Here is a 13,136-nt window from a genome sequence, read left to right as displayed (position 1 = left end):
AGCTGTCGAAAGAACATATATTACTTATCGAAAAATAAGATATTATAGAAATGATTCTAAATAGGAGAACCTGAAGACTAAAACATATTTTAAGGGAGAAGAAAGGAATTTATAGGAGAAAGTAAAGCTTGTAAATTTTTTTTATAAAAAAATGTTTTGTAAGAGTTAGTTATTTGCATATTATTACTGTATTAATGGGAAAGCGCTTAACATGAAGGGGAATAACGAAAACAGGCACAATACCGTGAGTAGAACAATACATAAATAACCCGCACACAGGAGAGACTTTGTAAATGGTCCAAATCGGACCGAAACGTCGTCATAAGCTGCTCTCTCCTATGTGTGGGTTATTTGTGTACTGAAAGGGAATGTTAAGCAATTAGCTCTGATTGAAGGAGAGATGGTGTAGGAGAGTGATTGAGACGGTTGGATGGGGAGTGATGGTGTTGGTGGGAGTTGTTGGTGTTGGTGGGGGTATAGTGGGAAGGTTGTGTTACGGGTGAGGTGGGGGTGAGATAGAGAAGTGTGATATAAAAGAGTTCGTGTCGATGGAAAATCACACATTGAGCGGAACCATCACCACAGTTATCACTGTCTGGGAGCACCAGTCACTGATCACAGTTATCACTGTCTGGGAGCACCAGTCACTGATCACAGTTATCACTGTCATCATGATACCCAGCAAGTACTCTCTCATGCTGATTTTCTTTCTTGGCGTAAGTTTTTACTTCAATCAATAGCTAAAGTTTGCAGTAGAATTTACAAAAAATCTTTAAAACTCATTAAGAAACATAAACATTGTCCATGGGGAATTTAAGGTACATTTAAAATATCCTGAAAAAAGCATAACAATGTTAATATGTATCCCACCATAAGTATTGTGTTAATATGTATCCCACCATAAGTATTGTGTTAATAAGTATCCCACCATAAGTATTGTGTTAATATGTATCCCACCGTAAGTATTGTGTTAATAAGTATCCCACCATAAGTATTGTGTTAATAAGTATCCCGCCATAAGTATTGTGTTAATATGTATCCCACCATAAGTATTGTGTTAATATGTATCCCACCATAAGTATTGTGTTAATAAGTATCCCACCATAAGTATTGTGTTAATAAGTATCCCACCATAAGTATTGTGTTAATAAGTATCCCGTGATAAGTATTGTGTTAATATGTATCCCACCCTAAGTATTGTGCTGAAAAGTATCCCTCCATAAGTATTGTGCTAAAAAGTATCCCACCATAAGTAATGTGTTAATAAGTATCCCACAGTAAGTATCATATCTCTATTTATCCCACAGTAAATAACATGATAATGATTTTATTTATCATCATGAAGAATTTAAGCCATGGTGATATTTTACATCATACAGGTCACCAGCTGTACGTCAACCAAGTCATAATTTGAGCCATGTTCATATTTTACATCATACAGGTCACCAGCTGTACGTCAACCAAGTCATAATTTGAGCCATGTTCATATTTTACATCATACAGGTCACCAGCTGTACGTCAACCAAGTCATAATTTGAGCCATGTTGATATTTTACATCATACAGGTCACCAGCTGTACGTCAACCAAGTCAAATTTGAGCCATGTTCATATTTTACATCATACAGGTCACCAGCTGTACGTCAACCAAGTCATAATTTGAGCCATGTTGATATTTTACATCATACAGGTCACCAGCTGTACGTCAACCAAGTCATAATTTGAGCCATGTTCATATTTTACATCGTACAGGTCACCAGCTATACGTCAAACAAGTCATAATTTGAGCCATGTTGATATTTTACATCACACAGGTCACCAGCTGTACGTCAACCAAGTCATAATCCTTTTATTATTTTAACGGATATGAATAAGGTAACTGGCAATGCAGAACATTGGTAAAATGAGTTGTGTCTGTCTTTCCCAAGAACCAAGAAACAGTGCAGCAACCTCCTGGTCTATGCTAGGCTAGCTTGCAACACACTCACCCACACTCACTCATGTACCCTTCTAACTTGTATCTAATGCTACCCAAAATGCTTGCCTTAAAGACGATACTTCTGAGTTTGTTCCGTTTATCCCCCAACTCTATTGTCAAACCATTACTTTCCTATATCCGCTCTAAATCTTAATTTCTCCAACTTTAATCCATTGCTGCATATCCTATCTTAGTTACATATGTACAGCACGCTGCTGATAACCCTTTATTTATTCATGTTTGCTAGAGATCCCTTCAGTCAGATCTCTCCTGTAGCTACGCATTTCCAGAACGAACATATTCAGTTCCTTCAGCTTATTATCGTAAGAAAGTTTCTAATAAGTGTAATCAACTTCGTTTGCTGTTCTGCATATTTTTCCAGTGCAATTATATCCATTATTTAAGATTTAGCTGAGAACTAATTTCACTGAAGCCTAAACCATAATGTATGAAACTGAAGTATAACCTTAGAGCTTCTGGTATTTATACTTCATAATATGAAGTCAGGAATCTGTAAACTTAATTGCCAACACTTATAAACTATTGTCATGGCTTTAAATTTCTTTTAACCAGAACTCCTAAAATTTCGTCGCATTCACTTTCACTTAGATCTACAGTACATTATTTTGGTTATAAGTGTCAGTACTTTTCCTTTCTTAGGACTGAAATCTTGCACCTGTCAGCAGTGAACTGTATCAACCACTTGTGAGATCACAACCTATCCAGGTCATCCTGGAAAGGTTGTTTTTGGCAAACTTGTGTCAAAATTTAACTTTCGTTTCAATTAGTTTTATTACAGTCACAGGGCACTAAAAATGTGAAGCAAGTTAATTTTCTCATTGTTGACAGGTGAGACTGAGCGTGGAGGTGTGTGCCCCAGATTGCTCAGTTGTGGACCCAGGCATCAGTGTGAGGGACCCAACTGACTGCACCAGATACTACGTCTGTCTCAGTATACACGGTACTAAGCAAAACTATCAATAGTAATTTTTATTATATGCAAGATTTAGTAAAATTCTAGAGGGAGCTTTGAAGTTGATGAGACTTCATCCAAGAAATAAATGCTATGTTTCCTTTTATCGGATCATAAATGATCCCCCAAGCTCAGTATGAACCCTAATGAGTTTATCGCTTTCCGTGAATGTAATAATATTAATAATAATAATTTAAGTTGATTTGTAATAAGGAAACCACTCTAAAGTGTAATTTAAGGTTTTTCCATTCCAAGAGCCGGGGACATGGGACGTGGCGATGGTTAGAAGAGCTTGTCTGGTGGAAAAAACACAAATAGAGTACAATCATTTACCTGTACAACGTTTCACCTAACACTGGTTTTCATTAAGTAATAATGGATTCAATTACATTTATTCTTTACAAGCTGTCGGTATCTTGCATTTGTGTCCACCAGAAGCAAGTCTCATGACCTGTAGCTCCATGGTAAAGCATTCAACTCTTTGCTGAAGAGATCTGAATTTGAATACTTGTGGGAAGCATGACCTCCTAACACTGACTCGTTCCTGCCATAGAGTTTCGCTTAATTTTTTTTTTTGTGTCAGGATATATGTAATAAAGATAACTTCAAAGTTTCAATAAAAGCGGCCCTCACCTCCTAGTAGAAAAAGTGAAAAATTATCAGTTGGCAACACATTTGTTGCAAGACAATGTCAAAGGTAGTTTGGCCACTTTCTAATGATGGAGCAATGCCAAGTGAATATTTAAAGGGCTGTACTTATATAATAAAAGTCTTTTCTCGCCACAAAAGAAAAAAAAATTAAGTTGCAAGAAAAATTTCCACAATTTCTGCATTGATCGACTATGTGAGGGTAAAAGGAATACTGCCAATATTTGGTCATTTGTAAATATATATTATTATTATAATCATAAATAAGTGCTAAACCCACAGAGATCACACAGCGCTGCTTCTGAGTATATATTGTAAAAGTCATAATGATGCTATTGCTCCAACATTCGACCCCTCAAGGAAGGTTCCTTGATGTTGGTGAGGGGCTCTTGATTTAGGGAATTGGATCTGTGCTCCAGTTCCCTAAATTAATAATAATAATAATAACAATAAAGAGCAAGCTTCAGTTCCCAAAAATTAATACAATAATAATAAAAATAATAACGAGCGAACTTCAGACCGCCGCCACTAGTTGGCGCAGCTGAGCAATGCAAGTGTTTACCTTGCTATAGAAGCATTTATCTTGTGTTTCACTTGCGTTTCGTGCAGTTAATTTGCCAATTTTCTTTTTTCTAACTATGGGCCCTAAAAAAGTAAGTGCAAAGGATAGTGCCTGGAAGAAATAGATAATGATGTCCATAGAATTAAAGCATGAAATCATAGATAAACACGTGAGGTGTGCCGGTTGTGAACTCTGCCTATCTTTTCCACCAGCATCTTTTCCAAGGTAAATATGTACGTACACTTTATAAAAACATTGTTCCATTGTTTTCCTTATGAAACTAGTGATCTAGTGCAGTTAGACTTACAAACACTCTGTTTTTTTCTCATAATAAGAGTGTGGGAAGATATGGTCTGAGCAGGAGAGGGAATGGCCTCCACCAATAGTCACATAATGACATTTTTATTCATTCTAGAGAATATATCATGTTTCTGTTATTTATATTGTTTATTATGTCATATTAGATGAATTGTAATAGATAAATAAACCAGAGTTGATATTAGCGTTATACTGAAGTGTTTTGTCCTGCCTCCCAAGAGCAGGAATTCTGCTGGAATGGAGGAATGGCATTTAAATTAATTTGAATGAGGAAGATTGATTTGATATACGAGCAAATTGAGCTACGAACTAGGTCACGGAATGGATGAAACTCGTTAGTCGAGGTTCCAATGTACATGGTGGTAATAAATACTTATGCTGTCTTTATATATTTATTTAGAGCAAATTTTGGACCACCTTTGTTAAGTTCTGTGTATTAGTTCTTGCAGTGTAAAAAAGTCTAAGTAATGTGAGGCATGTTTACAGGTATCTTATCTATGTAGAGCATTTGTGATGCAGAATATCTTGCTGTAAAATTTGTCAAGGTTGGGAACCAAAGCAATCATAGAACTAGGGGGAGAGAGCACAACTTTGTAGTACCCACAGTCAGTGGCCAGGCTTCAAACACCTTTTATTGTACAGCAATAAAGGAATGGAACAGACTACCCGCACATGTCAAAGCCAGTCATAGCATGAACCAGTTCAAGAAGAGTGCCAAAAGGTGTCTGATGAATGTAGCTACAGAAAGGGAGGGGAATGATTTTCTATTTTTTAGCTAAAATACGTGTAAATTTTACCTTATTCCTAGTAATGACCCTCGTACTGTAGATAGTCTTAATGACCCTCGTGTAGTAGATAGTCTTTTTAGTATGATAATAAGATGTTATCTTCATTGTAGAATAATAAGAAAATATTATAACCTTTATATTATAATAATAAGGTAAAAGGACCCCAAATGGAAATAAGTCACTCTGTCTGACTTTTTTGGGTTATCCCAGGTTATCCCAGGTTCTCTACACATATGCTGCTATGTATGATAATTCTATGTAACTGTATTTGTGTATACCTGAATAAACTTACTTACTTACTTACTAGTGCCAAAGTCAAAGCATTATTGAGGGTTGATTAGGTTAAGATTCTTCAGGAAACAGGACAAGTATCTCCTGATGCGAGTCTTAGTCAGATGATGACCCGCCGTGGGAGAATTTGGTCATCTTACCAAGGCCTTCCGCTGGCTTACCGGTCCACCCCTTTAAAAATTACAAGAACATAAGAAAAAAGGAACACTACAGCAGGCTTACTGGCCCATGCAAGGCAGGCCCAAGTCACCTCCTGGTTTCAACCAATGACACTCCTAGTCAGCTCAGGTCACATCCACTTAAAGAAGGAACATATCATCAGACCTATTAGCACAGGCTAGTCAGGTCCAACTCACACCCACCCACACCCACTCACGTGTTTATCCAACCCATTTTTAAAACTTCACAACCTCTTAGCTTCTATAACAGCACTTTGAAGTTTGTTCCACTCATCCACAACTCTATTACCAAACCAGTGCTTTCCTACATCCTTCCTAAATCTGAATTTTTCCATCTTAAAGCCATTTCTGCGAGCTCTGTCTTGGCTAGAAATTTTTAGCACGCTATTTACATTCCCTTTATTTATTCCTGTTTTCCATTTATACACTTCAGTCACATCCCCTCTAATTCTAAGTCTTTCTAGAGAGTGCAGATTCAGGACCCTCGGTCTATTCTCATAAGGAAGATTTCTGATACATGGGATCAACTTTGTCATCCTCCTTTGTACGTTTTCCGGTACATTTATAACTATTCTGTAATATGGTGACCAGAACTGTGTAGCATAATCTAAATGAGGCCTAACCAAAGATATATAGAGTTGAAGAATAACCTGAGGACTTCTATTGTTTACACTCCTTGATATGAAGCCAAGGATTCTGTTCGTATTATTGTGAACACTTATGCACTGTCGTCTTGGTTTAAGATTACTGCTAACCAGAACTCCCAAATCCTTTTTGCAATCAGTAGTATTAAGATTTACATTATTTAGTTTATATGTGGCATGGTTATTTTCTTGTCCAATGTTTAGAACTTTGTATTGTTTCTATATTAAACTGCATCTGCCACTTCTCCAACAACTGCATCACTTTACTCAATTCTTCCTGGAGTGCTCTAATGTCATCATTAGAATGAATTAGACGGCCTATTTTGTTGTCATCAGCAAACTTGCTTATGTTGCTATTCATTCTCTCATCAATGTGACTTATATAAATTGTGAACAACAAAGGGCCCAACGCTGTCCCCTTTGGAACAACACTCGTGATGCACTCCATCGGTGCGTCAACCACACCTTTACCCAGGAAAAAATTTCTCCTGTTCCATGTGCCTTAATTTTCCTCAGTAGCCTCTGATGTGGACCTCTATCAAAAGCTTACTGAAGTCAATATACACAATATCAGATTAATTACCATAATCTACCTTCTCGAATACCTTGTTGAAAAAAGTTAGCAAATTCGTAAGGCGGGAACGCCCCTTTGTAAGACCGTGCTGAGATTCATTATTCAGATTCATTACTGAGATTCATTATTCAGATTCATTACTAAGATTCATTACTCAAGATTCCATGATTCCATAATTCGAGGCTTAGGGCCTGTCTCCTGCTTTGTAAATATGTATTACATTTTCCATTTTCCATTTGTCTGGCATTATGCCAGTTTGTAGTGATATGTTGAAAAGATTCACTAAAGGTTTGCTAAGTTCCTCTTTATATTCCTTTAAAACTCTTGCAAACAATTAATCAGGGTCTGGGGGATTTGTTGTGTTTTAATTTTTCCATTTGTCTGAGGACCGTGTCACTAGTTACCCTAATCGTGCATAGTTTATTATCGTCTTGTTCTACATAATTTATTATTTCTGGAATTTCGCTAGTATCTTCCTGCATAAAAACTGAGCAGAAATAAGAGTTAAAAATTCCACACCAAGTCCAGCAGATTGTTTCCTTTAGTTGGTTCTGCCACAAACTGTTTTAAATAGCAATCTTGAACTGTATCAAGAAAATCACTAGACTCAAGATTTCCTGTCATATTGTTTCAATCAGATTGTTTAAAGTTAAAATCTGCCATTAACACAACATTTTCATATCTAGAAGCCTTATGAATGTCGTCCCACAGCAACTTACTGCACTCCCTATCAAGGTTCGGGGCCTATGATTCACATCCAAAATTAATTTGTCACGACCCTCGAGAAACTGTAGCCAAACAGATTCTGTATCCGATGTTTCTAATCTTATATATTGTCTAACACAACAATTTAAATTATCTCTGAAATACATCGCCACTCCACCACCCTTCCTGTTGACCCTGTAAGAGCGGAATAGTTTATAGCCTTGTATGTGGCATTCAGAAGGCATTTTTGTATCTTTCAGGCTGAACCAGGTCTCTGTTATAGCAATAATATCTATATTACCCTCACATGAAAGTAATCTTAGCTCATCTATCTTATTTCTTAGACTCCTACTATTAGTATAGCAAATCTTAAGGGAGCTAGTCGCTCTCTGCCCTCTACTGTCTCTTCTTCTTTGTTGATCAGTTGCTTTGCTTTTACTATCAACTTTATTTTGAATATTGTCCATTAAACATATCCCTGAGGTATCCTAGTAATAGCTGCTGTTTTCAGCCCATGTGCTACAGCTTGATTGTTTTCCACATACACCCATACCTCTATAATCTATCAGATTAAAGTCCTAGACATGTTAGCAATGGTTCCCCCTCACTCGAGTTGGTTAATGCAACCACTCTGGCCCATGAGAGATGTACACCATCCCTTGCACACATATCACGTTTGCCATAAAATTTTTCCCAGTTATCGATGAATTGGATTACAAATTCCTTCTAGTACCCTAGTGCCCTAGACATTCATTCATTGCCCACGCACCTTCTAGGCAAGAGGCTACAGATGATTGGGACCCCTCCCTTAGACCTAATTATAATCTAAGACAGATTGAATTAATGCTGGTAGAATTACCGACAATATGTTACGTAAAAGGACACTTGACCTACTTTCACATTTGGATTTGTCAAGTGTGATAATACCTATGACTGCTTCCCCTCATCTGTCTACAGTACATTAGCAATTTCTTCACACTTATGCTGCATTCTTTTCAAAATTGATGAACCGATTACATCGACTCAAGGCCGAGGGATTGATTACCTCAAACTCCTTCTGTTCTTCACCATTCTTCTTTGTATCGACTGATGAAGCCACTGTGTGGCGAAACTTTTCCTTAATAAAGATACCCAAGTGTTGCACCCGTGTCTAATTCATCAACTTGTCGGTCCTCTGAAACATTTATCTACATTCATGTCAGACACAGCAACATCTTGGATCTTAAAATGGCTTTATCAAGCCATTTTTATCAAGCTCCTGGAGAGCGAAACGTTGCCACAATAATATGTCACATTAGTTGCACTTGTGTCTTTTTACCCAACTAAGACAAATGATAAGCTTGTTCTCATTACCTGACATAATATTATCCAACCTGTTGACTATGTCATCAACACCAGCTCGTGGGAAGCACACTCTCTGTCTAACATTCCTATCTCTGTTACAGAAAGCGTGGTCCATATATCTTACCTGTGAGTCACCCACAGCCAGAATGTTCTTGATAAATTAGACACGGGTGCAACACTTGGGTATCTATATTGAGGAAACGTTCTCCACACAATGGCTTCATCAGTCCATACAAAGGAGAATGGTGAAGAACAGGAGTTCGAGATAATCAGCCCCTCAGCCTTGGGTCGATGTAATCAATCCATCAGTCTTGAAAAGAATACAGCATATGTGCGAAAAAGTGGCTTTTATACTGTAGACAGATGAGGTACAGCAGTCGTAGGTGGTATCACACTGCACAAATCCGCATGTGGAAGTAGGTCATGCCTAAAGTGTATAATTCCCTGTATTAAGATCCCAAGACGTTGCTGTGTCTGACAGGAATGTAGATAAATGGTTCAGTTGCTTAACCTTTAATTTAGGCTTAACATCTGGGGAACATTTTTAGCGTCTGGGGAAATGGAAGGCGTTCATCTTCAATCCAAGGAAGAGAAGGAGGAGTTTCAATTTCATGCATCAAGAGCCTTCCATCATCATCAACATCATGAAACCTCTCTTAAGGGGATCATACAGGAGAGAATTTAAAGGATCTTGAAATAAATCAATCATATTGTTAGTGTTATCGAATTAACTCTCCAGTGTTAATAATACGAAGGAAATATTATTTACGTTAAATTTACCTGTTACCTAAACTTCTGAGGAAGATTCCTTAAAGAGCTGGAAAATAGAACCTTGAATGTTTTTTCCACGTCTCCAAGGAGGCTGCCTAGATGGTGATGGCTCTTGATCTAAGGAAGCGATGCTATCCTCCACTTTCTTGCATTAAATCTGATTACTTCCCTTTAAGGTTTAGCAATTTATTTTGCCTCATAGTGGGCAATGGTTAATTTTAGTCAGGTGTTTATGTGTTCAGTGCATTAATTCTAATATAAGTATTATCCTAATCTTAATGTAGATGTGAATACTCCATCAAAGGACCCAGTAGAGTGTCCGAGCGGTCAGTACTTCAACGATGGCCACACTGTTCCTCGTTGCGACCCCATTAACGGCGCTCCTGCCACCTTCTGCTCTGACTTGTGTGATCCCTGCATCCCAGATTGTAATGGAAACAACGCTGGCACTGCGCAACCCAATCCGCTATCCTGCTCAAAATATGACGTTTGTTTGGCAGAAACTGGACTTTTCTTGGAGTTCGACTGTCCATCAGATGCACCGTATTTTGATTTCAGAAAGAGCAAGTGCCAGACTGACTCAACTCTCTGCTACGACTACTGTGATATGTGCTTGCCACACTGTACCTACGATGGTCAGCTTCTTATAGACCCTACGGATTGTCACCAATTTTACCTATGCACACCTCCGACTATAGCCCTCTTCCTGTGCCCCAACTCTCTGATATTCAACAGGTCGACAGGAGAGTGTGAGGCCAACGCTGAGTGTGAGATCCTGTGTGAAACAGAGAGACGATAACCTTCTTTCTTCAGGGAAATGGAATCACACTGTTGAATACCATCACAGACCCTCTGTTAAACAAGGGGTCACAGACCCTCTGTTAAACAAGGGGTCACAGAGCCTCTGTTAAACAAGGGGTCACAGACCCTCTGTTAAACAAGGGGTCACAGACCCTCTGCTAAACAAGGGGTCACAGACCCTCTGTTAAACAAGGGGTCACAGACCCGCTGCTGAACAAGGGGTCACAGACTCTCTGCTAAACAAGGGATCACAGACCCTCTGCTGAACAAGGGGTCACAGACTCTCTGCTAAACAAGGGGTCACAGACCCTCTGTTAAACAAGGGGTCACAGACCCTTTATTAAACAAGGGGTCACAGACCCTTTGTTAAATAAGGGGTCACAGACCCTCTGTTGAACAAGGGATCACAGACCCTCTGCTGAACAAGGGGTCACAGACTCTCTGCTAAACAAGGGGTCACAGACCCTCTGTTAAATAAGGGGTCACAGACCCTTTATTAAACAAGGGGTCACAGACCCTTTGTTAAATAAGGGGTCACAGACCCTCTGTTGAACAAGAGGTCACAAACCCTCTGCTAAATAAGGGGTCACAGACCCTTCGTTAAATAAGGGGTCACAGGCCCTTTGTTAAACAAGGGGTCACAGACCCTTTGTTAAACAAAGGGTCACACACCCTCTGCTAAACAAGGGGTCACAGACCCTCTGTTAAACTAGGGATCACAGACCCTCTGCTATACAAACTGTCACAAACCTTCTGTTAAACAAGGGATCTGAACCCTTTGCTAAACAAGGGGTCAGAGACCCCTCTGCTAAACAAAGGGGTCACAGGCCCTCTGTTACACAAGGGGTCAGAGACCCCTCTGTTAAACAGGGAGTCAGAATTAATAAAAAAAAGAACTAGAAACCCCTTTATTTAATGTGGCCCTGAGATACTCTATAAAATAAAGGATCAGAACCCCTCTGATAAATAGAGACACAAAGATCCTTCTTTTAACTACGTGCTCAACAGGACGACCAGAGGGATCAAAGACCGTCTGTTAAACATCTAAGCACCAAAAATATTTTACCTAGTACATGCATTTTTACAATAAAATTATACATTCTGTTTACCCTTAAATTTAATGCACCTCTTACAATATTTACAATATTTTCAGTCTTGACCATTTGACAAATAAGTGAAAATTAGAAATAAATATTAACAATGGCTTAGATTCAGTATCATTACACCATATTTCATGAATTCTTCATAAGAGTAGAAAAACGCTGCTGCAGGCCTACTGGCCTATTCTAGGCAGGTGCTCAGTCATACCCAATACTTTTCACTCGTATGATTGTCTAATTTTCTCAAGTTATCCAAAGTGTTAACAATGGTTACCCTTTCCAAATGTAGCTTACTTGCTAACCTGTTTGCTAATTGCTTATATTATCTTACTATCTTGTCTATATTACTTATATTATCTTAAGTTACGTTAATAGGTACTTGAGAATTTCCGCTTCTGTGTTGGATCAGAGGATGAAATATAACTTTTTAACACAAGTTTGAGCCATTTACACCAGGTGGTTACCTGTCCACATTAAAGACTCAACTTCCCGATCACAAATCCAATTATAAAATGAGATGGAAGTTCAAAATGGAAGTATATTTATCCACAAAAGAGCTCGTGTGCTTTATGGCATGTCACCTGAACAAGAACACTAGAGGAGTGGTGCTCAGAGACAACCCACGTACATAAATCATGGAAAGGGTGAGGTTTGAACTCATGGCAGGTGAGTCCTAGAACTCACGGGTCAGTGTACTGACCACTGGGCCAGCTGGTTCTAATAAGATTCATCCAACTAGGTATATTTCTATACACCATAGGGAGGTTAGCATGGGCCACCACTGTGGCCACAAATCCAGGTTTTTACAGATGAATCCCACACCAGAGCGGCTGTGGTGAACTCTAGTTTCAGAGCCACACCATGACTCACGAAATAGTAATCATACGATTGCAAACAAACCACGGGACTTGTGAGACTTGAACACACTAGCCACGCTGATGTGAGATTCATATGTTAAAACCAACATTTATGGTCACAGCTCTGGCCTGTGCTAACCTCCCTATGGTGTATAGGTATATACTTAATTGGACGAATCTTATTGTAGCCAGCTGGTCCATGAGTTTAAGGACTCACTCGCCATAGGTTCAATCACCACCGGTTCCCTGATTTGTTTGCAGTCAAGTTATTCCTATCTCATGATCCAGGAACATACAGACGTTCGATGGTTCTGAGTTGACTAGGATGTGTATGAACTATTCTAAGGTTAAGTAAAGAAACACTTGTCCTGTTTCCTGACAAGGATCTTAGTCAGATGAAGACCCGCCGTTGGAGCTTTTGGCCATCTGACCGAGGCCTTCCGCTGGCTTACCCCTCCACCCCTTTAAAAATTATGGTCATAGTTATAACCATTTATTTTTTCATTAACTATTATAATACTGTCAACAGTAAAAAAGTTTGTCACATGCAACTTAATGAGATTTATTAAGGCAATGTTTCACGTATTGTCAAGCGAATACATAAC

At 38.6% G+C, this 13,136-nt stretch overlaps 1 protein-coding gene across 2 annotated transcripts in view; it reads left to right on the top strand.

Annotated features, from left to right (window-relative positions):
* LOC128703259 (uncharacterized) overlaps window positions 1-11,680 on the top strand; it is a 50,274-nt gene extending 38,594 nt beyond the window's left edge. Inside the window, exons 1-3 of one of the 2 annotated variants that reach the window (XM_070103452.1) lie at window positions 534-716; window positions 2,826-2,937; window positions 10,058-11,680. In XM_070103452.1, the coding sequence (XP_069959553.1) occupies window positions 549-716; window positions 2,826-2,937; window positions 10,058-10,572 (795 nt within the window). In that variant the 5' untranslated portion in view covers window positions 534-548 and the 3' untranslated portion in view covers window positions 10,573-11,680. Of the gene's footprint in view, window positions 1-533; window positions 717-2,825; window positions 2,938-10,057 lie in introns of those variants that run through there. The other variant, XM_070103453.1, reaches the window with a different exon arrangement.
* The last annotated feature ends 1,456 nt before the right edge of the window (window positions 11,681-13,136 follow it).

The sequence above is a fragment of the Cherax quadricarinatus genome, chromosome 85 (genome assembly GCF_038502225.1).
Source record: "Cherax quadricarinatus isolate ZL_2023a chromosome 85, ASM3850222v1, whole genome shotgun sequence".
In the NCBI taxonomy this organism is placed as follows: domain Eukaryota; kingdom Metazoa; phylum Arthropoda; class Malacostraca; order Decapoda; family Parastacidae; genus Cherax; species Cherax quadricarinatus.
This window is presented reverse-complemented; position numbering and strand designations above follow the sequence as displayed.